Source organism: Pagrus pagrus (genome assembly GCF_965226575.1).
Source record: "Pagrus pagrus genome assembly, contig: HAP1_SCAFFOLD_33, whole genome shotgun sequence".
NCBI classification, from domain to species: Eukaryota; Metazoa; Chordata; class Actinopteri; order Spariformes; family Sparidae; genus Pagrus; species Pagrus pagrus.
The window spans coordinates 225,001-250,347 of record NW_028175430.1 but is presented as its reverse complement, the minus strand read 5'-3'; the positions used below and the strand labels follow the sequence as shown (position 1 = coordinate 250,347).

The window sequence follows — 25,347 nt, the reverse complement described above, 5'->3', positions numbered from 1 at the left end:
GTAGTACCCACGACTCTCTCCTCTACTATGGAGCCAGAACGGTGACTTTAAAATTTGGCATCCAAAAAAAAAATTGGCATTGAAAACAAAACCAGTACTGAAAAAGGAAACATTGGCATTGAAACATTTGTATTGAAAACAGTTGTATTGGCATTGAAACAAGTATTGGCACTGAAAAAGGAAACTAATTAAAATAATTAAAATCTGAAAATCTTATTATTTTATTTTATTGGGATTTTTTGTATTTTTCAATGACAATCTTGAGATTTTTTCTTCATGTCACTTTTTTTTCAGTGACAGATTTTTTTACAATGTCAGTATTTTTTCAGTGTCACTGATTTTCAGTTTCAACTTTCTGTCACTGTTTTGGCGTCGAGAGGGAGGGGTCTGAGGGGAGGGGCAAGTAGAGCGTGGTTTGCATATAATTTGCATATCGGCATCCTGAAGAAGTGCGCAACCCGCCATCAGCCCGAAGCCTGTGGCATGGTGGCATTGCTAAAATGTCCAGTCCACCGGGAACTTCCAAACCGCAAGTAAGTCTGTTTTTTTTCTCTGCTATTTACATGTTTATTCACATGCAACCTGGCCTGTTTGGTTAGCTTTTATCGGCCGTTATGTTGTTTTTGTAGAGGTCCGCTGGAACATGTAAGTTTCTAACATTAGCCGTGTTGGCTAACTTAACCTGTGGTTAATGCAGGATCAAAAATAAACACCCGCCAAGCGCCGAACACGGCTAAAAGTCGGTTTTGGCAGAAAAATAAATTAATGTCATGTGTCACCGGCCTGGCGGTAAATACTTGTTGCTGCCAAGTAATAATACATCACAACGGCGGCTAACAGTAACATAGCCTGGGACGTTAACATTGACATGATAAACAGCAGGGCTTCGGCTGTGTAGTTAAGCTACTGACATCCCCAGCACACGCACACACACACCATACAGAGTCTCATCTTTGAGCCGCTAGCTCAGCTTCAACGCAGGTATGCCACAATAACTCTTACAAGGGCCGCGAATTTGCTTCTGGTGACGATAAAAATGTTCCAGCGGACTCTGTTTCCAGCGCGGTCATGGAGAGTCTGAGCAGCTAACTTACTGAGCTGTGACTACCAGCTCTGCTTTTCTCAGTTTACCTGCCACTGACAGATGAGCCAGAAAGTTAAATGTGGACCCTGAGTAAATGGTAGCTAATGTTAAGTCTCCAGCCCTGTGATGTTTTGCCGTTGTGTTTTTCACAAAGACCCTGGCCGAGTGAAAGTTAACTTTAAACGGCTGTTGTGCTGGTTTGGCAGCGGTCCACTGAAACCAATGCTAAGTTATTAGGTGTTGGCTAGCTAATCTGTGGTTAATGATAGTTAGCGTTAATTCTCCAGCCCTGTGATGTCTCTTTTCTTTTTCTTTAGGAGTTAGAGGCCAGTGTTATTGCTGCTGCACAAGGCCTCATAAACGTGCTAACGCAAAATATTCAGCAGCATCACACCCCAGCACAGCAGAATCCAGTGCAGTCACATGAGCAACAGAATCGACAAGCACAAACCCGGAATATTACTTCAGTTCAAGGGAGGTGTTGTTGAAGTTGAGAGAGATGGCAGATTCGCGACCCCAACAGATGACGGTAAGTTAATCAAAATATGTTTACCTATTAACTTTTATATATTTGGCTTTTTGCGCTGACGATCCAAGGAAATGACAAGTTTCTTTAAATAACATCTTTTGTTATTTCATGAATTGCACTGAGTTCTGCTTAGCTAATTTGAAATCAAAATTAAAGTTTTGCATTTGCTCATATGTGGAAAGGGGGGTTTCTAACATTAAATTATTTGATTTAAACGTAATTAATATTTAATTAAATGTGCGCCAATTCAACATTTCTATAGCTGTATGGCAGATCTAAGGTAGAGTAGCTTGTCATGGCAACTTGAGCTCTGATAAATGTGTCATCACATTAGTGTTTTTTTTTTTTAATATTAATTACAGGAACCTTCGATTGTGAGGCAGTTCATGGAGAGAATGCTGAGAAGGCTTCAGGAAGTTCTGCGACGTCAGCCTGTGGATTTGGATTATTTGCACTTTGTTTTAAGTCATGAAGTGGGACTTCTACGCTCTTTTGCCAATGTAGTAGAGCTGCCTCAAGATGTTGTTCGTGCTTTATCTGACTTATTAAGACTTCTTCGTTTACAAGAGGAGAGTTATCCAGCTGCCACCTATGTAGAGGTTCTGGGGGGTGGTAGGGGACAGCCAAAACTTGCAATTTCTAAAGAATGTCTCCAAAACCTTATCGACATGCAGTTGTCCATCCCCTGTGTAGCTAAGCTCCTGGGTGTCTGCAAAAGGACAGTATATCGGCGGATGCGTGAGTATGGACTATCAGTTACGGGATCATACAGCAATATCACAGATATGGAGCTGGACAATCTTGTGCGCTCAGTTAAATTGAGGATGCCGCACATAGGCTATAGAATGATGAAGGGCGAACTGCAAGCGATGGGACACCGAGTCAGATGGGAGCAGGTTTCAGCATCCATGCACAGGGTGGATTCTGCAGGGATCTTGGAGAGAATGGCACGTTTAGGCTGTGTTGCTAGAAGAACATATTCTGTCAAGGGTCCCCACTCACTGGTCCACGTGGACACAAACCACAAACTTATCAGGTGTGTGTGTGTGTTTGTTATGTTTTACAAGAATATTGTTATAATATGTTCATATATTTATATGTATAAATGTTGAAATTGTTTGCAGAGGGAGTCTTGCTTGAGCTTTTACAAATAAGTTCTATTCATGTTTGAAGGATGCTGGTAGATTTTGTATGCTATTACAACATAGGCTATAGATTGCTGGAGCTGTATTACAACAAAACAAACTTTTGTAATACAGTTTATTAATTAAGCTGCACATACAGTTAGTTTGTGCCCCCATTCTATAAAATTTCAACATGTGAATGGGTAGCTATTTAATGATTGTTGCTTAGTGACTCTTAGTCCATTCCACACTGTGTGGATCAGCATGCATGCTGTAAATTAAGAACATTCCTGAAGAAGCCTTGATCATTTTAGCATGGTTCTTTAAGGTTCTTTAATTCAGCGTTAGGCAGTAAATGCAGTAGTTTACCATAAAAAAACAGGATGAGGATGTCATACAGTCAGGAAAAAGTCTACTGTGCCACACATAATGAAACATGGTTATGTGTACAACATTGGTTTAACTGTTACATGAAATAAAGGAGGGAAAAAACAGTCATTTACACACTGAGGCTAGTTTCATTTCATCATATTATAGGGGGATGTCCCATCTAAAGTGCAGCTTTTACAAATAATTGGACTTCACTCTATGAGACCATCTCAAGAACATCATCTTGAATACTGACAGTTTTTCTTTAAGGTCTTTGCAGTTGTCTCCAGTGAATGTGTAGTCCTCTTTGGACAGTGTGAAATTAATTAATTAAGAAATTATTTAATAAAGTGATGGTAGATGTCTTGTATACCCCCCTAGTAAACCATCCATTTAATATTGTGGAAAATATACCGGAGGATGCTGCCCATCTTTGCTGATTAAACCTTTTTGAATACCCTAATTTTTTTTATTGTAATTTGGTTAAAGCAGAATCATGAAGATAACTTTTTTTTGACAGTATAACTGCACAGTGAGAAAAGAAACATGCAATTCTGTAGGGAAAAGATTCTAAATGTTACATGGGTTCATGGTAAGTTAACATGAAACTTGAAAACCTGGGAAATACCTTGTATGAAAATCTGAATTGACCCACTTAATGATTTGTGTATGTAGAGCTATTATAATTTTAAGAGTTGATACACTTTCTGATAATTTATTTTTCCTTTCAGATATGGTATTGTTATCTTCGCTGGAATTGATGGTTATTCACGAAAGGTAAACATTTGACACTTTTTCAAAAAGCAATGCGGCTGAGCCTAGTATTACCATATTCTATTTAGTGTGGCACATTCACGCAAGTATTTTGTCACTATACTCTAGATAATGTACCTGGGTTCTGCGAATAATAACAAGGCATCAACAGCACTTGGCTTCTTCATGAGCTCAGTTGAAAAGTTTGGCTTTCCATTAAGGTAAGAAAACAGCAAGAGCATGATTGTCTTTTTGTCAAAATTCATTGACTGAAAACATTTGACTTTATCTCTGTTTCTTATGTCATAATTTAGAGTTAGAGGAGACCAAGGGGTTGAAAATGTCGGCATTGCTCAATGCATGTTCACTATTCGTGGCTGTGGCAGAGCAAGCTACATATCTGGGAAAAGTGTGCATAATCAAAGGTAAATATCAAAGTTGTGTTTCTTTTAAGTAACCCTAACCCAATGATTTGTTTTTTGATGCCTAAAGCATTAAAGAATTGCATTGCAAAGACCGTAACACCAACATCTCTGTCCTAGTAAATTTGGATAATCCACAGACTCGCTGTAAACAGTCTTCACCAAAAATGATTTATGTAAAAATGATTTCTGTCATAGAAATTCTTGGGAGCAAGTCAATTCTTATTGACGGCCAGCCGGGGAGACTTGCAACAGTAATACAGAGTGAACACTGCAGTACCAAACCAAATCTGAAGGATACATCCTCACAGGAAGCATTTATCCTTCGTAGGCCTACAGAGATGCACTGTGTCCAAATTAGGTTATTGTTCACCACTTTATACATGCGTGAAGAGTCTTGGATTTTTGTTCAAATCAAGACACCATGCTTACCTAAGTTAACTTAAGTCAATGTTTCCCACATATAGACTTTACTTGGGCGGGCCACCCAGGTATATGGATGGCCAGCCCGGGTATATTTGGCAACCCATTCAACGTTTTGCAGAGAAAAATAGAGAAGCAATCTATTATGTTACAATACATGCAACACTTTCTACAGAGAGTCTATCTGTAATGAAACAAAATATAGATGATCTCAACCTTGGGTTACCTAGGAAATGGATAGCAGTGCATCCATATCAAGACAGTTGCGTCAGTCAGTTCACCAAGCAGGCAGAGAGGAGAAACCAAGTCTGACCTACATTTTGAGTGTCCCTGGCTGTGATTCTAATATTAATACGGTGCACTTTTTGTATTTTTGTTCCTTAAGAGTGGAGCGCTTATGGCGTGACGTGTGGATGGCAGTAACAAGGGTATATTATGAGCTACTTCATGGTCTTGAAGAGGAGTGCCTGCTTGATCCCTCCAACAGCCTGCAGTTATTCTGTGCCCAGTACATATTTGTACCACGCCTCCAAATGGACCTAGACACTTTTACAGCTGGGTGGGATAACCATCCTCTGCGTACGGAACAAAACCTGACTCCCAATCAACTTTGGACCATTGGATTTCTCCAGTATCCTGTGGCTGCTCCAGAGAATCTAGAGGTAGACCTCAAAAATGTTGAATCCAAGCTATGTTTAATCAGGTTTACCCATTGTCTCATATTTTAAGATCTGAAACAATTGTGACAAATAATGCAAAAATAGATCAAATCAGAAGTCAAAAAATGTTTTAACGACAATGTATATTCAGTATTTTCGTACTCTCAACAAATTAAAATGAATTCTTTGAAGATCAAATGTGTTAAGTATACAAAAGGCAAGTGTTATAACAAAATTACTTGCCATTTATAGGATTTGCAAGATCACTTGTTGGACTTCAACCCTGACAGTTTGAGAGAAGATGCTCCTGCTGCTGCTGCTGCTGCTGGTGGAGTAGTTCTACCACCCATCCAGTGCCCTCTGGGGCCACAGGCTATGGCTGGACTGAGGGCAGCCATCAATCCTATCACTCCCTCCCAGGACAATGGAAGAGACATTTACAAGGCTGCGCTTGACTATGTAACATTTCACTCAAACTTTGCAGGATAACATGCAGTCTGCAATATAGAATAGATGTTCAACAGTTTCTGTGATTTCAAAAAAATTGTTTCTGATTCTTAGACAAATGAAATTGTAATTGCTTGCATGAATAGGTATTTGTGCAGAACTATTGTGGAGATTGTTTAGGATATATAGGTTTTACTATGCAGTATATAAACAACTCAGTCTGTCATGGTAAAAAGAGATCCAGTTTTATTCTGCTGTTACTTGTTTTAAACAACCAAATGTAACCTCCCACAATTTTATTGGCCAAACTTTTAAATCTAGTGTATGCAGATATTTTAAACTGGCGTCTTAAATACCATTAGACAGTTATCTCGCACTGCATTACACATCTACCAAACTCAGTATGTCATGTTTGATATCTTGGTAATGAAGAATTTAAAATAAAGCTATGTGAATTTGAACACTTTCATGCTGTATAATGTGCATCTGTATTGTGTTGGGCTCTTCAGTGAAATGCTGGGGGTTTTTTTCAGTGGAAAACAGCACATTAGTTCCATTTTACAGCATAATACTGTAGACATACTCAAGTAAAACACTTCAGTTAATATTCACAATGAAAAAATGATAAAGGCCACAGACCGCATTATGTCCATATTTATTGTTGTCAAGTTAATTTTTGCTGACGATTTAGTAAAAAATCCAAACCCCCACAAAGTTGATTTCACTTAAATGACATGAATTTGCCATACACATGTTGAAACTAATGTGTATGTGGAAGACTGAACAATTTCAACTTTTCAATAGTACACGTAACCTTGTAATTTGAGGAACAGCATCACATTTCAAGGTTTTACATTACATGTACATTTGTCAGTGCGCTGTAAACAAAATGCAAATACAGAGTTCTTAAATGACCTTTTTTCAAATAAACTGTTAGCAGTGATCCCAAACTAAAAAAACAATGCAATGGGAGAATCAAGTGTGAAGAACCAAACCGTAATATTGAGCTGTTTTTATGGTTTGACTTATCTGTATTTGCTATCTGTATTTTTTTTATTAAGACTCTCACAGAACAATAAATAGCTCACTGAACAGATTTAACAAAAATGCCAAAAAAAATTCACAATACTGGCTGACTTTCAAGTAAACATCAGTGGTCACAAAACATGACCTCTACACACGACCGAAGTCTCTACCCATTCTGATTGCTACTGTCATTATATCTCTGAACTCTGTGTATGTTTTCATATGTTCGACAGGAATAGTTATTGTATTTGTGCAGGCACTTACAAGTGGGAAACAAATGTGGTGACCAGGCATTTTCTCATTACAGTGGTGTTCAAATATTAGATTTATTTTAAAATCTGCCCTCTCTGATGGAAGAAGGGGCTTGTGCCTTTGTCCAGTTAACCACTGCATTACTGTTGGGACAGACAGGCTTGCGTGCTTTTGTTGATTCCAGTGCCCTTCACTTAGCAGCTCCTCTTGGGTCAGAGGCTCACACATTTTCTGGTCTTCATTCTGATCTGCATGATAAAACAAATCAGAGTATTTCATTACAATGGAGTAAAAATCCAACACTGCAAGAAGCCAACCCTATTTACCAATTTGCACGATTAATCCCAAAGGCCTATTTCAACTAACCCTACTGCATTCATTTCTATTTAATATACACTGACATAACTGAAAGATAAAAACAAAAGGTAGGAATAGTCCTAGAATAATGTAATCCAAAAGAATACCAGGTATACAGTATGAAATCTTTTGATTACATTTGTAGTGTACTATGTTGTCACCACAGGCATATGTTTCCATTCAACATTGGAGGGGACACATAAGCTTAAACAATATTCCTGCATTCTGGGAATTTTTTTTTTTCTTAAGAAACATGTATTTTGATCTATTACTTACGTCTTTGGGCTGTGGAGGGCAAAGTCCAGAAAGGCTCTAGTGAAGTTCAAAACCTGGACCATTTTGCCATAAGCATTGCCACCCGCCATTACCCACAAAATTAATGTTTCTAAAAAGGAAATCTATTGATGGTCCTTTTTGGTGGAGTGCTATAATAAGTGCCAAATGTAGGTCATGTACATGGAATCATATTCTGCTCTACTCATTTTAGGTAACAGCTGTTTGCATGGCAAATATGTATAGTACTTTAAAATGTGAGAAAGACAGGTTAAGTCAAACCTGTGTTTTCCAGGTCTTGTAGAAAGTCCTGGAGGAAGTTGATGATGGCATTTTCTCTTGCTTGCCTTGGACTTCCCTTCTCACTCAGCTCAGGCACTAGGATACTCATTATGTAATCAGCATCCGGCTGGGGGGGGGGGGGGGGGGCAAAAGGGGGGAAAAAAGGAGGAGGGTTGACTACACATATAGGAACACATAGAAACTTTGAAAAAAGACCACAGGTCCACATTACATATGACTTTGTATTCTTCAAAAACAAAAAAGGTTAAGCAAAGCAATAACAGAAAGTCATAAAAAGATAATGGTATCAATCATAAAGAGATGCAGCTCTACTACTACATCCTGTAGGGTTTCTAAGCATATTATCAAGTCATAGCAGTAAAGCAAATCTGGATGATTTAATGCCCAGAATCCTTACTCTGTCATCGTCCTCTTTGGGGACAAACAGGTTTGAGCAGAGAGTTTGATGCTTCCCAATCACATCCAGAAGGTTGTAGACCTTCATCCCATTTCTAATTTGCTGAAGCATAGGAGTCAGACGCATTGTAGCATGCAGAACAATGGCTCTATTGAGAACAGGGAACAAAGTTTGTCTTGATTTGCAGAAGACCCATAAACAAAAGGGAAATACATGCTTTTTTCCACACAACTAAATTAAGACTAAGACAAGGCTGTACAAATTTATATTTTAAGTTCAAATGCTGCATTTCTAAAAACAGTAATAATACTATTCTGTTATAGTGGCTACTGATGCTGGGTGCATCAAAATGAATTATATAAAAATAAAAATTGTACTCTGGAAAATAAGTACGGACCTTATGATTCTGTCCTTTCGGTCCATCTTTAGCAAACCAGTGTAACCACAACTCACGATTTCATCTGTCAACTGTGTCAGATCAGTTGCTGCCTCCACCTAAAATTACAACAAATTTATTAACAGTATAGCAATGAAATACTGTACACTAAGAAAAGCCTTTAATGGTCTTGCACAGTTGTTCATAGCAGATGTACTCACCTTTTCTATGAGTGAGGCATATTCAAGATCATCCACATCATCTTTGGTCAGCTGCAGAGCATCAAAGTCCCCTGTTGCAAGAAACTGGTAACACCAATTTCTGAAGAAGCATGGTGCTGGGCCACCCTGAGCTAGGCTGACAGAAAACACTTCTCCTGCAGTTCTGCATGTCATCAACAAACAGTGCAGACATTGTAATTGTGACTTTTTACTTTTACTTGCATAAACTGCATAATGTAGGATAACTAGGAAACAATGCAAACCTGTAGAAACCATTTTCTAGGTCACACATAGAGTAGACAGGACTCTTTCCCTTCTTGCCACTGCCCTCAAACAATCGCCTCTCAATGCCATGCATCATTTCTAAATACAATAAATGATGACAGAAAACACCGTTCAGTAAATAAAAAAATATTGTACCTATGAACCTGATTTCAGTAGTGTTTGGTGCGAGAGATTGTCATAAAAGATACATTACCAGTCAAAAATTCTTTGCTTAATGCTCCAGTGTCGATTCCAGCTTCGCCAATGAAAGTCACATTGAGTTTGTTGACAGGGGAGCCCTTCTTCTGTCTCTGCCACTGAATTAGGCCTCTTTGGACGAGGTTGTCCCGGGTGATGCAGATCTTAAAATCTTTGCTTGCATCTACTTGGCTTGCAAGCCACTGGAGGACATCATCGTCACTATTAAAAAGCAGCAAGAAAAAAAGAAAAAAAAAGAGAGAAAAATCAATTACTTAACTTTGAATTTAATGACACCGTAGGAAAACAAATGACTGATGAAAAAAGATGGGGGTAAAAAATCACCTAGACATATCGGCCATAGATACGCTTCCCTCCCGTAGCACACAGCTGTCTGTACTGTAGTTCAACATGTCCTGTAGACTGACAAGGATCAACAAAAACACATTAAAACATTCAATTTGTATGTAATATTCAGTATAATATATCAATGTTTATGTTTCAGCACACCTGAAAAACAATGGTAAAAAGGCATTCTACTGATGTTATTTTGGACCTATGTGTCAACCTAGATGCCCATTGAGTAACCTTGCCATTACACTCTTGTGTTATCACAGCATTTCTTGTGCATTATGAAGGCTAAAATAAAGATGCAAATTATATTTAAATTAATCCCAAATCCCTGATATAGTGCATAGTAGATATATTACAAGGAGACACAGCTTTAACAAAGACAATATGTTGGGGAAATAAAATGTATGATAACATGATAGAATGGCAAACCTTTCCCCACACAGGCTTGCATGCAGAACAATTTCATCTGATGGAAAGCAGCCACAACATATAGGGCATTCCTTTCTATCCTGTAGACAACAGATATTCAAATCAATTGCACAAGGTCTCTGTCTGCAATTTTACATATCTTTCAAGATATCAGCTCAAAATCATTACCTGGCCACAATCTCTGGACTCTTTGTTAGGGTGCGCAAGTGGTGAGTTTGTGACAGAAAGAACCTCGAACTCATTCTGCCAGTCCTGTAAAGTAACAAACAGCTGTATCCATAAATACATAGGAGGAGAAATAATCAATGCTACGACATACATAGAAACAATAAAAATTTCCGGACACTTTTTTGCAAACAGTGTATTATCTCAACTGTCTATAAAAAACATCTGAGGAACTCAGAGCACTTCATGATGTTCTGAATTATTACAGTACAGGGTTTAATTCTTGCTTCGTAAAGTTCAAATGTATCATTGTTAGGAGTATAGTTTATATATAAGATATTGAGATATGTTTTATGTGTTATGAAATAGTGTTACCATCTACAAAACAATGTGATGGTATTTTACCATTTATTACACTGTGATTCCCAAATATATGTACTGTTTCGCCATATCTTCTCTGTTATATGCATTTACCTCATCATCATCATCTGCTGCAGACTCCATACAACCCTCGATGTGCAATGCTAGGATATGCAGAGGCATGTTTTCTTTGCACACTTGGCATGCAGCCTTAGGCATTTTTTGAAATTCAGTGGCATCAGATGGCAGTGGAGTAAGATCAAGGTCCTGCTGCAGTGGAACAATGTACATGGTCGTCTTCCCAGCACCCGAAACACTGCGAATCAGTCTACCTGTATACCCGTCTACATCAGGAGGAATGGCAAGCAATTTTCTTCTACCGTGGCCACCTGCAAATACAGAAAGTGAGAGAAAGAGTTCTGAATGTTGGTGTTCCTGCACCATCCAAAGGAAAGGTGTTTGAAAATGGTATGCACCTGAAGCCTTGTAGAACAACCACCCTTCCACCCCCTCCATTTTGGGATATTCTTCAATGAGAATTTTATTTACCTGAGAAATCAATAACAGAAATGGGAAAAGGCGGTTAAAAAAGGACAGTATAATAAAACGAATAAAAGTATTTATAACTAATACTTTAAATTGTTTTGTATAGTAATAGCATCACAATAACTACTGTATATTGACAAGTTTAATAGTGTGCATGCAGTTGGACTGTAATGCCAAAATTATGATTAACTTAAATTTAAAGAGTGGTTGCAATACCATTGCATGGCTCATATCATCCGTCAAAGTGAGGGACCTCTTCCCCAACCCTGCTTGGCTCAACTCCAGCTCTTCAGGTGCAGAAGGCGTGCTGGTACAGCCCTTATTCACCAAATATACATACACACTGAATGGCTTACAGACTTTCGGCTTCCCTTGAGTGGTTTGTAAGGGTGAAAAGCGGTTTTTGCCTTTCCTTTTGGTAAAGAAGCCAGGAAATGACCTGCATGTGGGAGGTTAACAGATGAAAATAAATCAACATTATGAAATATAATTTTCCATCAAATAAGTCAAACATATGATCACAAATAAATTAAACACCTGGTCATCTCCTCCTGCACTGTTTGTTTTGTTGTTTGTGCTTGTCGATTCTGTTGCTCATGTGACTGCACTGGATTCTGCTGTGCTGGGGTGTGATGCTGCTGAATATTTTGCGTTAGCACGTTTATGAGGCCTTGTGCAGCAGCAATAACACTGGCCTCTAACTCCTAAAGAAAAAGAAAAGAGACATCACAGGGCTGGAGAATTAACGCTAACTATCATTAACCACAGATTAGCTAGCCAACACCTAATAACTTAGCATTGGTTTCAGTGGACCGCTGCCAAACCAGCACAACAGCCGTTTAAAGTTAACTTTCACTCGGCCAGGGTCTTTGTGAAAAACACAACGGCAAAACATCACAGGGCTGGAGACTTAACATTAGCTACCATTTACTCAGGGTCCACATTTAACTTTCTGGCTCATCTGTCAGTGGCAGGTAAACTGAGAAAAGCAGAGCTGGTAGTCACAGCTCAGTAAGTTAGCTGCTCAGACTCTCCATGACCGCGCTGGAAACAGAGTCCGCTGGAACATTTTTATCGTCACCAGAAGCAAATTCGCGGCCCTTGTAAGAGTTATTGTGGCATACCTGCGTTGAAGCTGAGCTAGCGGCTCAAAGATGAGACTCTGTATGGTGTGTGTGTGCGTGTGCTGGGGATGTCAGTAGCTTAACTACACAGCCGAAGCCCTGCTGTTTATCATGTCAATGTTAACGTCCCAGGCTATGTTACTGTTAGCCGCTGTTGTGATGTATTATTACTTGGCAGCAACAAGTATTTACCGCCAGGCCGGTGACACATGACATTAATTTATTTTTCTGCCAAAACCGACTTTTAGCCGTGTTCGGCGCTTGGCGGGTGTTTATTTTTGATCCTGCATTAACCACAGGTTAAGTTAGCCAACACGGCTAATGTTAGAAACTTACATGTTCCAGCGGACCTCTACAAAAACAACATAACGGCCGTTAAAAGCTAACCAAACAGGCCAGGTTGCATGTGAATAAACATGTAAATAGCAGAGAAAAAAAACAGACTTACTTGCGGTTTGGAAGTTCCCGGTGGACTGGACATTTTAGCAATGCCACCATGCCAGAGGCTTCGGGCTGATGGCGGGTTGCGCACTTCTTCAGGATGCCGATATGCAAATTATATGCAAACCACGCTCTACTTGCCCCTCCCCTCAGACCCCTCCCTCTCGACGCCAAAACAGTGACAGAAAGTTGAAACTGAAAATCAGTGACACTGAAAAAATACTGACATTGTAAAAAAATCTGTCACTGAAAAAAAAGTGACATGAAGAAAAAATCTCAAGATTGTCATTGAAAAATACAAAAAATCCCAATAAAATAAAATAATAAGATTTTCAGATTTTAATTATTTTAATTAGTTTCCTTTTTCAGTGCCAATACTTGTTTCAATGCCAATACAACTGTTTTCAATACAAATGTTTCAATGCCAATGTTTCCTTTTTCAGTACTGGTTTTGTTTTCAATGCCAAGTTTTTTTTTGGATGCCAAATTTTAAAGTCACCGTTCTGGCTCCATACTCTCCTCCCTTGCCCAATATATCCTTGAAGAAGAAGAGAGATATGAACAGTTAAGGTTGACATTACAACACATTACAGGTGTTTGCTGATATGAAATGTAGCTCAACAAAGCCAAAAAACTGCAACTGAGCGCACTGTTATGAATCAGAAAACTGGCATTTATACCTCCAGGGAAGGATTTGTATAGCAATCCACAGGCAGTGCAAGGTTCAATAGTGTACATGCTTTTGAGTTCTTCTTGAAAAGCAGAAGAAAACTTTTGAAGATTCACAACACCTATTGAGAAAAAAACAACACATTAATACATAATTAAAACACAGAAGGAGGCTAGTGAGGGAGGCCACCAAGACACCTATGACTACTCTGAAGGAGTTAAAAGCTTCAGCAGCTGAAATGGGAGAGACTCTGTATACAACAACTGTTGCCCGGGTTCTTCACCAGCCAAAGCTTATGGGAATACTTTTTATAGGCACTGTATATACATTTGCTTACGTTATTGTTACTTACTTTGTAGCCATCTGTAATGTGCTCTCTTCCGGAACCATTTACTTGATACAATGTCCCTAAACGTCTTGCATACAAGTGCAATCTTTGCGATGGCCATCTCCTTCCATGAGGATGACTTCCAGAAACACCTCCACAAGAAGTTCATCAGAAAGCTGTGCAGACAAATTCAAATAAAATTTTAAAAATTACTGCACCAAAACTTTACTTGAGTATTTATCCAAATTAGAACACTGATGTACTTTGTACCTTTTGGCATATATGTGGATGTGTTGGGTTGCACAAAATGTCAGTGAATGATGATGATCGCTTATGACTGGTAATTACTATGCAAGTAAAAATTGTAGTTATCATTGAATAATAAAGTACCTCCTCAAAGTGCGTTGTGTGAGGCCCTCCTGTTGTCTGCACACATTTGGCACCTGGGGCAGTTCCACTTTCCAACCTGCCAAGTCATGGAAAAGGCATTAAGTTTATTTGTGGAAGCTTGAATATGTAACTGCAGCACTTGAACTCTTTCGTGATTAGTTGAAAAACAGTGGTGTGATGATACACCCAGCTCATGACAGAGACACTACATGATTTTGGGTTCACGAGAATGAGACGTTTTTTGAACACTATTTGCAAAGACAACTTCAATGATGAAATATGTGACTGGAAAAATAGTGTTTGCACAAAATGCAAAACAATGCTGATCCATCGTGAAATGTTTTAAATAGTTCTTATCTTGTAATGAACGTCATTTCAGTTCTAGTGTGTGACCTTGTTACTGAACTCCTTTCCATAAATTCAAATGAGAAATTAATAGATAATAATAATAATAATAATAATAATAATAATAGTCTCTCAATACTTAAAGTGCAAACACAGACTGACACATTTTTTGTTCAAGCGTGATAAAGACAGCTGGCTACAACTACAACGACAATTTGCGTAAATTGTCGGTCACAGTAGCAACACCATGGTTTAGCATCTGAAGCTCGCAGTCACTCGCAGATGCTTGTAAAACTTCGGCTATGCTATCTGTGGGTGTCTTTGCATAGTGCTCGTGTTAGCCGCAGTGTACGGCACTATTTTGTAGTATTAGTGCTTATAATAGTGCTTACATGTTGTTCCCGTCTTGTCTGTCACCGTGTGCCGCTTATTGCTTCCACCAAGCACTCTAAATGTTGCCAGTTGAACGTCAGACTCCGTTATACGAGCTGCCGCTCTGCATTTGTTCTGTAGCTACTCATATCGCGAGACAGCTTTTAACCTCCACGAAAAATAGTTTAACGATTTTATATCGCGAGATCTCGTGGTACGGGATGATTGTTGATCACTATACTAATTTGTGACATTTGTGATGCTGCAATAATGTCATTGCTTAATGTATTAGAAAATGACATAGACTTTATTTTCTTCAAAATTGCTCTAGGGGCTTCTGTTAGAAATTCAAAATGTTTTTTATTTTGAGATGTGTATTTTTGTGCCATTTTTAGACGTTCTGTTGTTTTAAAAAAATATATTGACACTTTTACACAGTAAATGTTTTTATACAAAAATGGACTACTGTTATCAAATATCCACTTGATTTGACAAATTTGGATGGGTAACGCTACATAAATAGAAGACAGACTTGAAATATTGCCCTATGCTTTACCACTCACCTAACCCTAACCCTAACCCTAACCCTGACTTGCAAATACTGTTTCTAAATGTTAATACATTACCATTCCATCTTGTTCCACAAAAAGGTGGTACTTAGCAGAACACATTCTGCTTCATACCGGCAGATGCTGAACCGCTGTGTTAGCCACTCGATGACTACCTGGAACAATTTTTTATTTTATTTGTCATTGTGGTTTTATTGTCACAATTCATTTAATCCCCCGGGCAAGAAATAATTAACTTTTTATTTGTCTAACTTGGATACAAAAAATTATGTTGTACTTACCTCTGGCAAAATGACCTCAATTAAGTAGGCATCTCTTTCAGCAACAGCCACTTGTTTGGCAACAAGCCCTTCTAACCTGACAATGAGTTCTCCTGTCTGAAATATTGATAATGACAACATTAATATTTGCCTTTATTTTCATATTGTATGCGTTTCATACGTAGAGACACCATGAACTATTTTTTTCATTTGTAAGGTGTTTATTAATATATTAGCATTACATGCATGTATAATCTTTACCTTTATGTCGTCAAAAACAGACAGGTGGTCAGCATAGAATGCTTTCAGTGTTGGGTCTTATCCTGTGTTCCTGAACAGGTACATTCTGTTTGACAGAATGCGACCTGACAGAAGATCTATCTCCAAACACTGAGAATACAAAATAGTTTAATCAGTCCAAATACCTTTAAAAAGCAACATGTCAGGTTTGAAAAAGGATGTCATTATTCTTTCAAACCAAACCCCAAACCCAAAAAGGGAAATCTGTCAGTAATACCTTGATCTCTTTGTCAGTCAAAATGCTGTCTGCCTGGGTGGATTCCACAATATCTTTATCCCTGCAAGAAGTAAAAGCATGAACTATGAGGTCGGCTTGTAATTGCAATATAGCAAAGACATGTATTTGAGAAAATGTTCCTAATTGACTTTTGAGCTGGAGGACAACACTTAAAAACATTGTAATTTCTTTGAAAGTCAGCTTGCTAAAGTACCGTACTACTAGCACAATTTAAAAACATCACTGTTCAACAAATTATGGTCATATTTCATACAGTAATGACAGAACGATAAAATTACAGCAAATTATTTGAGATATTTTATTAGGTTTTTTTTATTTATTTAATTTTTTTTTTTAGGTTATTTAATGGAACATGAGCATGTGTCATATACTTACAGATATGTAGTCATGTCGCGATCACAACCACAATGGAACTCTCTGGTGGTCCAGTCTCCTTGCACACCTGCGCATTCAAAATGTATCCAACCTCCACAGCTTTTACACTCGAGCCAAGAAAAGTTTTTCACTTGACTGTGGAGTGTTCTACAAGACAAATCGAAACAGTCTATCAGCTTATTCGACTATATTTATCTTAAAACTGTAGACACCTTTATTATGCTCTACTTTTGTATCAAACACTTGGCATTAATCATTACACAAATGCTGCGTATTGCTGTTCAATTTCTTTCTTCAATACCTCTTTGAGCCAGTTACCCGCTGAAACACGCAGGCTTGTTTTTCCCAGGCTAAGCAATGACAGTTGGAGTCGCTTGCTTTTTTTTCCTGTTGCTGAATCCTGTCCTCCTCAAATTTTATTTTTTCCAGGTCTTCTTTGGTGAGTGGGAAAGTCTGTGTGAATGACAAAAAATAAAAAAATAAAAACATAAATAACATTACTCTGAATTCTCTTTGAGTAAACATTGGCTTTAAGCGAAAAGTTTAATATATCTGACCTGAACACTCAGGCCTTTTATCATCTCAGCCGCATTGTGTCTTCTTAGAGTTCGACACTGGTTGAGGGAGAGATCGTCATTGCTGACATCTCTGTTTTGGACCTCATTCTCAGCTGCCTTTTTTTGGGATAAAAACATAGTCACAAATGGCATACAAAACAGTTATTTCTTGTTGTCATCCTGTTTGTGTGTTTTACAAATGATGACAGCTCCTACAAAGCTGAAACAGTTTACTTACCGAGCACACAAAGATCCCACAGTTATCATGGTCTCTCAGCCTCCACTGCTTTGGGAATGTGACCTTCCATCCCTTGAGACCTCCGTGGTTTCTGAAGACATTACTTTGATAACAAAACATAAGGGGTCACATTTCTATGACAGTAATTCCCTTGCCTAAATTTTTGAACCACCCTCTGAATTTTGTGTCTTCACTTCTCACCTCAGAAGAGCCATGTCGTCATCTGTCATTGTTGTTTGAATCCTCAAAGAATCGTACAATCTCAATTCTTTGTTTGAGAAGTCTAGTACCTAAGTCATAAAGATACCAGAAGCACATATATCTGCAGTTACATCTTTTGTTTTGTCTTACAGAGAAAAAGTAATGCTTTTGATAGCCACAGTGATAACTTTCTAACCAAGTTATCGGTGCATTTATACATTTATATATTGTCCATCAGTCTCTGTCTTATCACACCATTAAGGCTATACAAAATAACATATCAATTATACAGTACATCATTACAAATGTTCTTACCTAATGTTCTATGACTTTTTTATTGCAGCATGTCCACTGTGTGAGACCTATATTTATATGCTGGACTTGAGTAAATATGATTGTCTTCTTAAAAGATAAAAATGCATATTTACATGTCAAATATGAGCTCAACTACCATGGGGGAATGCAAAACTCCCCTTTAGTAACTGATAAAATGTCTCACATTACACTTATTATTTGTGTTATTTATTAATATAAGTGTTAAACATTTCTTGCATAGTATTTCAAATATAGCATCATATGTTTATTGCATTCTTCATTCTGAATGCATGTTTGGGTGATAACTTTTATACTACTTTGGCTACTGTTTACCTGCTGTTCACTTTAATTCTTGAAGTAAAATTACACACAAATTTAACATGTTGCTAACACTTTGCTGCAGCAAACATGGTCCAAGCATCTCTTTTGAATAATTATAGTGATATACATGTGTTTAACATCATTTTTATGACATGGTTGATGTGCTGTCATGTTGGCCTACCCAAAGGATAAAGTGGTTTCCAGTCTCAGGAGTGCTGTGACCCACAAGCCTTGGCAGAAATATTCGGTCTGCAGTCTAGTGCAGTGGAGACAATAGCGATTTCAGTATTAAATGTCCATGTTAAAAAGACAGATTGTAAAGACATACATCTTTCAAGAATGGCAAACCCACCTTTAAGTGTTTGACAGTTTTGTCCTGGACATGGCCATTTCTTATCCAGTCCCGACTCCACAGAATGTTGTCAAAGTGAGCCAAACTCACAGACTGTGCAGTGGGGATAAAGATTTATAAGTGTTACTGTCTCCTACCTTTACTGAGGATGTTGTGTTTGTTCAGAATTGACAAAAGCATACACACAAGTACTTCATATTACCTTACTGCAGGCCCGTGTAATCTGTGCCACTCTGAAATTGACAGCCTGAATAAAAAAGATGGTGATATCAGTTTTTGCAGGATTTAGCACATAAAAATTGTCACCACACACTTGAGTGCACACTGACATGAGCCACAGCATTTATCTTTAGTCAGACTGCATGTCTGACTGTAAACATATACGTCTTAATAGATTTAATAATGTTAACAGTACTGTCATACTCACATCATCTGTCAGCCACGGCATCGTCCATGAGGTGTCGTCCAGTAAATCCAGAGGGCAAACACTCTTAATGTCTTTTATTGAAATCTGGAACTTTCTCCCGATTTTAGTCAAAACTTGATTTTCGTCCCGAGATCCAGTTAGAAGACTTTTCAAAGTGCTCTACAAACAGCAGTGTTTTCTATTAGCTTATACAATTCATAATCATTATGGAAGTACAAAATGAGAAAAGTTATGTTCACATTGTACGATTTTCAAACTGTTTTTATGTGAAAAACATCAGATGCAGCTACTAACCTTGTCCTCTTCAGATATGCTGTAGTTGCTGGCCTGAAAAGTGATGTCTTGGACCTTGTCTGCTGGAACAGCAATAGGTGGCGGTGGAAGTGGCAGTGTCCCACTGCGGTGGAAGTGGCAGTGTCCCATATATTATTATTTGGTCTTTACACATGTATAAAGGCACTATTCCTTAACAGCGGTGTTATTTATAATGTAAGGGTGTATTGCATGTCCTCGGTTGTTAAATAATGGAAGAGCAATGCAATAGGTTGCATCCTGTGTGCTGTGATCACAGAAATACAGAATTTTAGTTTTTCACTGTCATAGTTGTGCGGGTGGTTCATAGTGTCACAATGTTTTTTATAATACAACTCCTATATTTCTACTCCCATATACTAAACACACCACTTGAGTCTCCAGCTGGTCCAGAATGCTGCAGCACGTGTACTGACAGGAACTAAGAAAAGAGATCATATTACTCCTGTATTGGCCTCTCTGCACTGGCTCCCTGTGAAATCAAGAATAGAGTTTAAAATCCTTCTCCTCACTTACAAAGCTGTTAATGGTCAGGCACCATCATATCTCCAGGAGCTCATACTACCCTATTACCCAACTAGAGCATTGCGCTCCCAGAACGCAAGCTTACTTGTAGTTCCTAAAGTCTCCAAAAGCAGAATGGGAGCCAGAGCCTTCAGTTATCAAGCTCCTCTTCTGTGGAACCATCTTCCTGTTTTGGTCCGGAAGGCAGACACCCTCTCTACCTTTAAGAGTAGACTTAAGACCTTCCTTTTCGATAGAGCTTATAGTTAGGGCTGGCCCAGGCCTGTCTTGGACCAGCTCTTTAGCTAGTTATGCTGCTATAGGCCTAGTCCGGGGGACAAATGACACACTGAGCTTCTCTCTCCTCCTCTCCTCTCCATCTGTATACATTATGCCTGTATACATGCCCCATCTCTGCATGTCACTGACTTCACTTCTTCCCCGGAGTCCTTGTGCTCTCTAGTCCTACAGGCTCCCATGGATCCTGGCCGCGCCCGGTTCGTGGATCGTGGATGCGCCTACTGCTATGGCCCTGCCTGATTATGGATGCGCCTACTGCCATGGCCCTGCCTGACACCCACCACTACTGTCGCTAATATTAGTCATATCTCTGTTACATACGTTCCACTACTATTATTGTAATGCAATACTACATACTATCCTTACCGTTAACCACTACTACTGTTATCACTAGTAATCACATTTCCATGTGCATTTCATTGTTGTTGCTGTGATGCCTCTTTATGTGCTTTCATTCCTGTCAACCATCCATTATAATTGTATACATCGTGATCTCGTTGATCTGCTCTGTACATGCGACATCTATTGCACGTCTGTCCGTCCTGGGAAAGGGATCCCTCCTCTGTGGCTCTTCCTGAGGTTTCTTCCGCATTTTTTTTTTCCCCTGTTAAAAGGGCTTTTTTTTGGGGCAAGTTTTTCCTCACTCGAATCGAGGGTCGAAGGACAGAGGGTGTCGTCTCTGTACAGATTGTAAAGCCCTCTGAGGCAAACTGTGATTTGTGAATTTGGGCTATACAAATAAAATTTGATTTGATTTGATTTGACCACTGTTGAAAACATGTAAACAAACCTGAAGACCTGAAGACCAGTGTGCCCAGCGGACCCAATGTCAGGGGCACGGATGACAGTTTTCTGATGTCATCAAGGAATTTGTTGTTAATGCAGCAGTTGTGCATCTCCAACAAAATCCTCACTGTCTGCTTGAAATGTACCTCGTTCATTTGGGTGAGCGAGTACCTGGTAGCTGCTAACTCGCGATTCAGCTGTTCTGCTACAGATGAATTTATTTTGGAGCGTAAATTGGGGCACAAGTTCAAACTCCTTAAACTTTCCTCTGGTCTCTTCTGGTGGAAACGGTCGTACAATGCGTACCTCTCAGTGGTTTTGGTAACTGGATGGGGCAGTATCCATCGGTCATCGTTTTTTGTTGGTGGTTGTAAGGGGGAATGTGTACTGAGGTTTTTTACCCAGGCCATTTCAATTTGGAGTTTCTTTTCTGCTGCACTTGCCAAATTGTCTGTGGTTGGTGGACACAATCGCCCTGCTTCGATTGTTCATGTGTCTGGCAACTTGGCCAGACACATCTGAGATATAGCATGTTGGGAATGCTTTAAAACTAAGCAAACCATCAACATGGTCCCTAGCGGACTCAGTCCAGAACAAAAAGTTCAAATAGTAGACCACTCCATGAGGGCAAGAGAAATGCAGTACTCCACCTGTAAATAATAAAAGAAAGCATAAACATAGAAAAAAAGACCAACGACACATAATCATTTTAAAGATATCTCATTTTGAAGTCTAACCTCCAGTCTTTTGCAGCTTCAAGAAAAGCTTTGGGTACACTTCCTTGAAGTTGACGAGCTCCTCCAATCTGTTCACGAGGTCAGTGACAGATCCCTCATCACTGACACCAAGTGCATTACAGGCCTCTTGCAGGTCTTTCTTTAGAGGCTGTGGGTGTTTTGGACAGTAGTAGTTTTTTTGTATTACATTGTTTAGACAATATAAATGACGAAAATAACTACTGACATTTTCAATATAACACACCTTCTTCAATTCAAGCAGGGACAGAATCGTGTCTTCATCCAACTGCTTTGCTGGCACTTTTGAATCTTCTTTTCTTTTTTTCATGCCTTTCTTTGCCTCTGTTTTTGGCAGCATGTCCCCCTTTCTAACATCCTCCCCCATCCAAGGAGCCAATGTTGAGTATGATGTCTTGGTCTCATATGGGTTTCTAGTTGATGTACCTGGGGATATTTTTAAATGATAAAAATAACTTTCATTAACATTAACAACATACTCTATGTAATTTATAGATATGCAGGCCTGTGTACTGCGTGTGATATGTATGTCCAATTATACTGTTTTCCGGTTACTCTGAATAACGTGTTTTTTCTTTAGCTCACTCACAGTCCTGGCTACCTTGACAAAACTTAAAATGCACAATAAGTGACTTTAAATGAGGGAAAACATACAAATCCCCTCAAAGAAATAACAACACAGAAGACAGCACCTTGGTCCCAAAAATAAAATGTAAATCAGTACATGTGCAGTAAGCCAACAGAAAAGTCCTATATTCATTACTACAAAATATGAAATTGGGCTGATTTTAAATGAGCATTTCTAGCAAAAAGTGTACTGGAAGCATTCATGATCGTTGTTGTGGACTGATGGCTGTGATCTGTATGCACTTTTTATATCAAATGAATTATGTGAATAACAGTTTACTCTGGACAGAACTCACTTAAGGGTATACTCCCTCTTGTGGCATAAGCGAGCAACAATGTGGTAAACTTTTATAACAGGTATGTATAGTCCTGTCCAGCTTTGATTATAATTTTGGCCACAGGCAAGTGATGAGAGATCAGTGTGAATTTTCTGTACAGGCCATTCAATTCTTTTGGATGCATACTTAGAAGAAAAATGAGGGTTGTGAGTGATAAAAAAAATTTAGTCTTATTCTACCAAATTCTATTGTATTTTGTGAAAACGCGAGGATATCTCCCTTTTTCAAATTAGATGACAAACCATAATTAAAAGAACACTCTTTTTTCCAGTTTTCGTTTCAGAATAGGCAATTGATTGATATGAAGGTACACAGATAAGCTAATAATTACCTCACAAAAGTTCACTTGTAGCTTATAAAAACAAATCAAAGTTATGCCAAAAGTGTTTTCAATTTTCCGTACAAGAACAATGTAAATCAAATGTTAACAGTTTCTGTTTGACAAACCCATCCCCTTTCCTTGAGCCATTTTTGTCTTGTCATGTAAATGTGGTTATGGGGCCTAGGATAGGAACTTTAAATGTCTAATGCAATAAACTAACCTGATATAAACCCCTCGGCGATCATTTACTGTCTAGCTGTTCCCATGCGCTGTTGATGTTGATGCTGAGGTCTTCTTCTGTGAGAACCTCTGGATCAGGCCTCTTCTAATGTAGAGACTGCAAAAAGTCATCATATTAGCAACAGCAGTGTAGAATGATATAAACAATAGCTGTTATTGATAATTAGCATAATTGCAAACAACACTAAGTTTAGTTAGATGTTCATGTATACACTGCAGGCTCACCTGGTATGTCAAAGGCTACCTTCCAGTTTGCATCTGCGATAACAACTGGAGGGCAGTCCCCACACTGGTAACAACTGAACATGAATCTGAAGTCTGTCAATGACAGAAAGTGGTGAAAAGCTCTTCGAACAGTTTGGTGGTGGAAACGGTTGTCATTGAAGAATGACAGGGTTGACGGCATGCGACCAGGAGCGGTTTTGTTCTGAGAAATGCATAAAAACCTGAGTCAAAAAAATACATCCAATTGCTGTTGTCACACACAACAGTCCTGAGACATAACTTTTCTGTTACCAATAACCTCAACGACTACTTAAAATAGAGAGTTAGTACATTTAATGATGTCATAACACGTAAAGCATTATATAGTGTCTAATTTCAATGAAAAGTAGCTTAAAATAAAGAACAAAGGCCCCTGGCAGTAGTTCATCATTATTTGCATGACAGATGACGTTCAATAAAGATTTTCACTCTAAACATTAACACTTACGGTCAATGCAGAAAGCAGAAGTTCACATAACGGGAGGGTCAGGAAGACACGGTCATTGAAATTGTGGAACCCAGACTTGTAGTCCTGAAAACGCACATGGTTCTTGCATAGGGGACACTGCTTGATGGCCACGGAGATACCTGTAGATCATTTAGGGCCAAATGAAAACAAGATGACAAACAAACACAGATGAAGACTTAATATGTACAGTATGTGTAACATAATGACTGATAGACAGACAGACAGACAGACAGTCAGAAAGGACAGACAGAAACAGATGCATGTTTTTTAAACTATCAACATCACTTGCTTTTTTTAATGTATGTGTAGCCATAAACAGTTGCCTGAGTGGTAATAATGTTGTAGGGCAGTAGATCTGGTGGTGTGGGTCCCGGACAATATGGGCAAGTGGTCTCTTCTGGAAAGAAAACATTGGGGGGATCCTTCTCTTTACTTCTGAGATCCACTGGTAGCTCCTGGAGTGGTGGGATTTTCTTTTTAGTATACAAATAGTTGGTCATTTGACATACATTTCTGTCATTTTCGGCATACGCTGAAATTTCAGCTTCCAACATGTGTATTTCTGTTTCCAGATCGTCTATGTCATTTATCAGGATGTCTGAATTAGGCAGGAGAAGATCTGGGGATTCCTGAAAGATCCACCACATTGCCAGCATGCGGTGGAGACAACAATGTGATTTCCCAGTCCCTCTACACTGGCAGTTCCACTTACCAGACACTGAGTCAAAGGTTACTCTAGTGCGCCCACATTTGCACCAGTTATCCATCTGGCCAGTGTATATAGAGAAGAACACCCATCTTTTGGAGTATCCCATGTCACCATAAAAGAGGGGGTATACTGTGTCCACTACATTTTCTAAGGCAGCTTTATGCATGCTCTCACACTGGTCAGACCACTCCTGTGATATTAATCCCTTGTCTTTCATTGCCTGCAATGACTGGAAGGTCAGGCTGGCAGGTGGGCTACAGTTGTTAGAAAAAAAAAAGCGTCGTAACCGCCATTACGCGTTTTTTCGATGGCACCATTTCTAAAAATGTTGAGGGGCCACAACAATACAACTGACCACCTATTTTAAGGCTTTTATGAAAAAGTGAACGGTTCACCTCAACTTATTGTAACGTATTATAATTCCAACTCGAACACAGCAACTGCAACTTGGCTGTAAACTTCGGTAATGGCTTCACGTAAGCTTGCTTGTAGAATTATGACAAGGTGATTCGGACTTTTTCAGTTAGAGTAATTCCATTGCCAGTCTAGCATACTACTTAAATATTG

General features: G+C 38.8%; 3 protein-coding genes and 1 long non-coding RNA gene across 6 annotated transcripts; 1 reads left to right on the top strand and 3 right to left on the bottom strand.

Annotated features, from left to right (window-relative positions):
• Positions 1-470: 470 nt before the first annotated feature.
• Positions 471-6,271, top strand: LOC311253692 (uncharacterized protein). 3 transcript variants are annotated; one of them, XR_014621816.1, is made up of 8 exons: positions 471-533; positions 1,402-1,613; positions 1,976-2,649; positions 3,627-3,883; positions 3,989-4,080; positions 4,174-4,284; positions 5,090-5,366; positions 5,616-6,271. XR_014621816.1 is itself a non-coding variant. In XM_084384189.1 (8 exons), the coding sequence occupies exons 2-8, from the start codon at positions 1,584-1,586 to the stop codon at positions 5,850-5,852; spliced, it is 1,467 nt and encodes a 488-aa protein (XP_084240315.1). In that variant the 5' UTR covers positions 471-533; positions 1,402-1,583; the 3' UTR covers positions 5,853-6,271. The 3 variants fall into 3 exon arrangements, 2 of the variants coding, with proteins under 2 accessions (XP_084240315.1, XP_084240316.1); XM_084384189.1 differs by having other exon boundaries at positions 3,838-3,883; XM_084384190.1 differs by lacking the exon at positions 471-533 and adding an exon at positions 886-981 and having other exon boundaries at positions 3,838-3,883.
• Positions 6,272-6,446: 175 nt separating this feature from the next.
• Positions 6,447-13,081, bottom strand: LOC311253696 (uncharacterized protein). Its single transcript, XM_084384192.1, has 15 exons — positions 12,904-13,081; positions 11,869-12,035; positions 11,548-11,770; positions 11,262-11,334; positions 10,900-11,174; positions 10,429-10,512; positions 10,261-10,340; positions 9,823-9,900; positions 9,494-9,699; positions 9,279-9,378; positions 9,016-9,178; positions 8,816-8,913; positions 8,419-8,566; positions 8,001-8,127; positions 6,447-7,336 (listed from the first exon to the last, which is right to left on the bottom strand). Exons 1-15 carry the CDS (start codon positions 12,934-12,936, stop codon positions 6,984-6,986), a joined length of 2,208 nt encoding a protein of 735 aa, XP_084240318.1. The 5' UTR covers positions 12,937-13,081; the 3' UTR covers positions 6,447-6,983.
• A 286-nt stretch (positions 13,082-13,367) lies between these two features.
• On the bottom strand, positions 13,368-19,591 carry LOC311253699 (uncharacterized protein). Its single transcript, XM_084384194.1, has 17 exons — positions 19,449-19,591; positions 19,155-19,313; positions 18,930-18,974; positions 18,728-18,820; positions 18,557-18,631; positions 17,740-17,828; positions 17,539-17,641; positions 17,301-17,417; positions 17,045-17,196; positions 16,744-16,890; positions 16,348-16,408; positions 16,092-16,220; positions 15,852-15,947; positions 14,285-14,360; positions 13,919-14,070; positions 13,577-13,687; positions 13,368-13,434 (listed from the first exon to the last, which is right to left on the bottom strand). Exons 1-12 carry the CDS (start codon positions 19,575-19,577, stop codon positions 16,149-16,151), a joined length of 1,242 nt encoding a protein of 413 aa, XP_084240320.1. The 5' UTR covers positions 19,578-19,591; the 3' UTR covers positions 13,368-13,434; positions 13,577-13,687; positions 13,919-14,070; positions 14,285-14,360; positions 15,852-15,947; positions 16,092-16,148.
• A 1,457-nt stretch (positions 19,592-21,048) lies between these two features.
• LOC311253689 lies at positions 21,049-25,027 on the bottom strand. The gene is made up of 6 exons (XR_014621813.1): positions 24,051-25,027; positions 23,564-23,765; positions 23,319-23,435; positions 22,038-22,237; positions 21,794-21,941; positions 21,049-21,706 (listed from the first exon to the last, which is right to left on the bottom strand). It is a non-coding gene; the product is annotated as an uncharacterized lncRNA (long non-coding RNA).
• Between the last annotated feature and the right edge of the window lie 320 nt (positions 25,028-25,347).

Coding starts and splice junctions, on each gene's coding strand:
- LOC311253696 (XM_084384192.1), bottom strand. CDS start 12,936: ATGTCCAGTCCACCGGGAACTTCCAAACCGCAA. Junction 11,335..11,547: donor ATGATATGAGCCATGCAATG/GTATTGCAACCA, acceptor TTGATTTCTCAG/GTAAATAAAATTCTCATTGA. Junction 9,700..9,822: donor TCTATGGCCGATATGTCTAG/GTGATTTTTTAC, acceptor GCTTTTTAATAG/TGACGATGATGTCCTCCAGT.
- LOC311253692 (XM_084384189.1), top strand. CDS start 1,584: ATGGCAGATTCGCGACCCCAACAGATGACG. Junction 1,614..1,975: donor CGCGACCCCAACAGATGACG/GTAAGTTAATCA, acceptor TATTAATTACAG/GAACCTTCGATTGTGAGGCA. Junction 3,884..3,988: donor TTGATGGTTATTCACGAAAG/GTAAACATTTGA, acceptor ACTATACTCTAG/ATAATGTACCTGGGTTCTGC.
- LOC311253699 (XM_084384194.1), bottom strand. CDS start 19,577: ATGGGACACTGCCACTTCCACCGCAGTGGGACACTGCCACTTCCACCG. Junction 18,975..19,154: donor TGCCGTGGCTGACAGATGAT/GTGAGTATGACA, acceptor TTTTTTATTCAG/GCTGTCAATTTCAGAGTGGC. Junction 18,821..18,929: donor TTACACGGGCCTGCAGTAAG/GTAATATGAAGT, acceptor CCCACTGCACAG/TCTGTGAGTTTGGCTCACTT.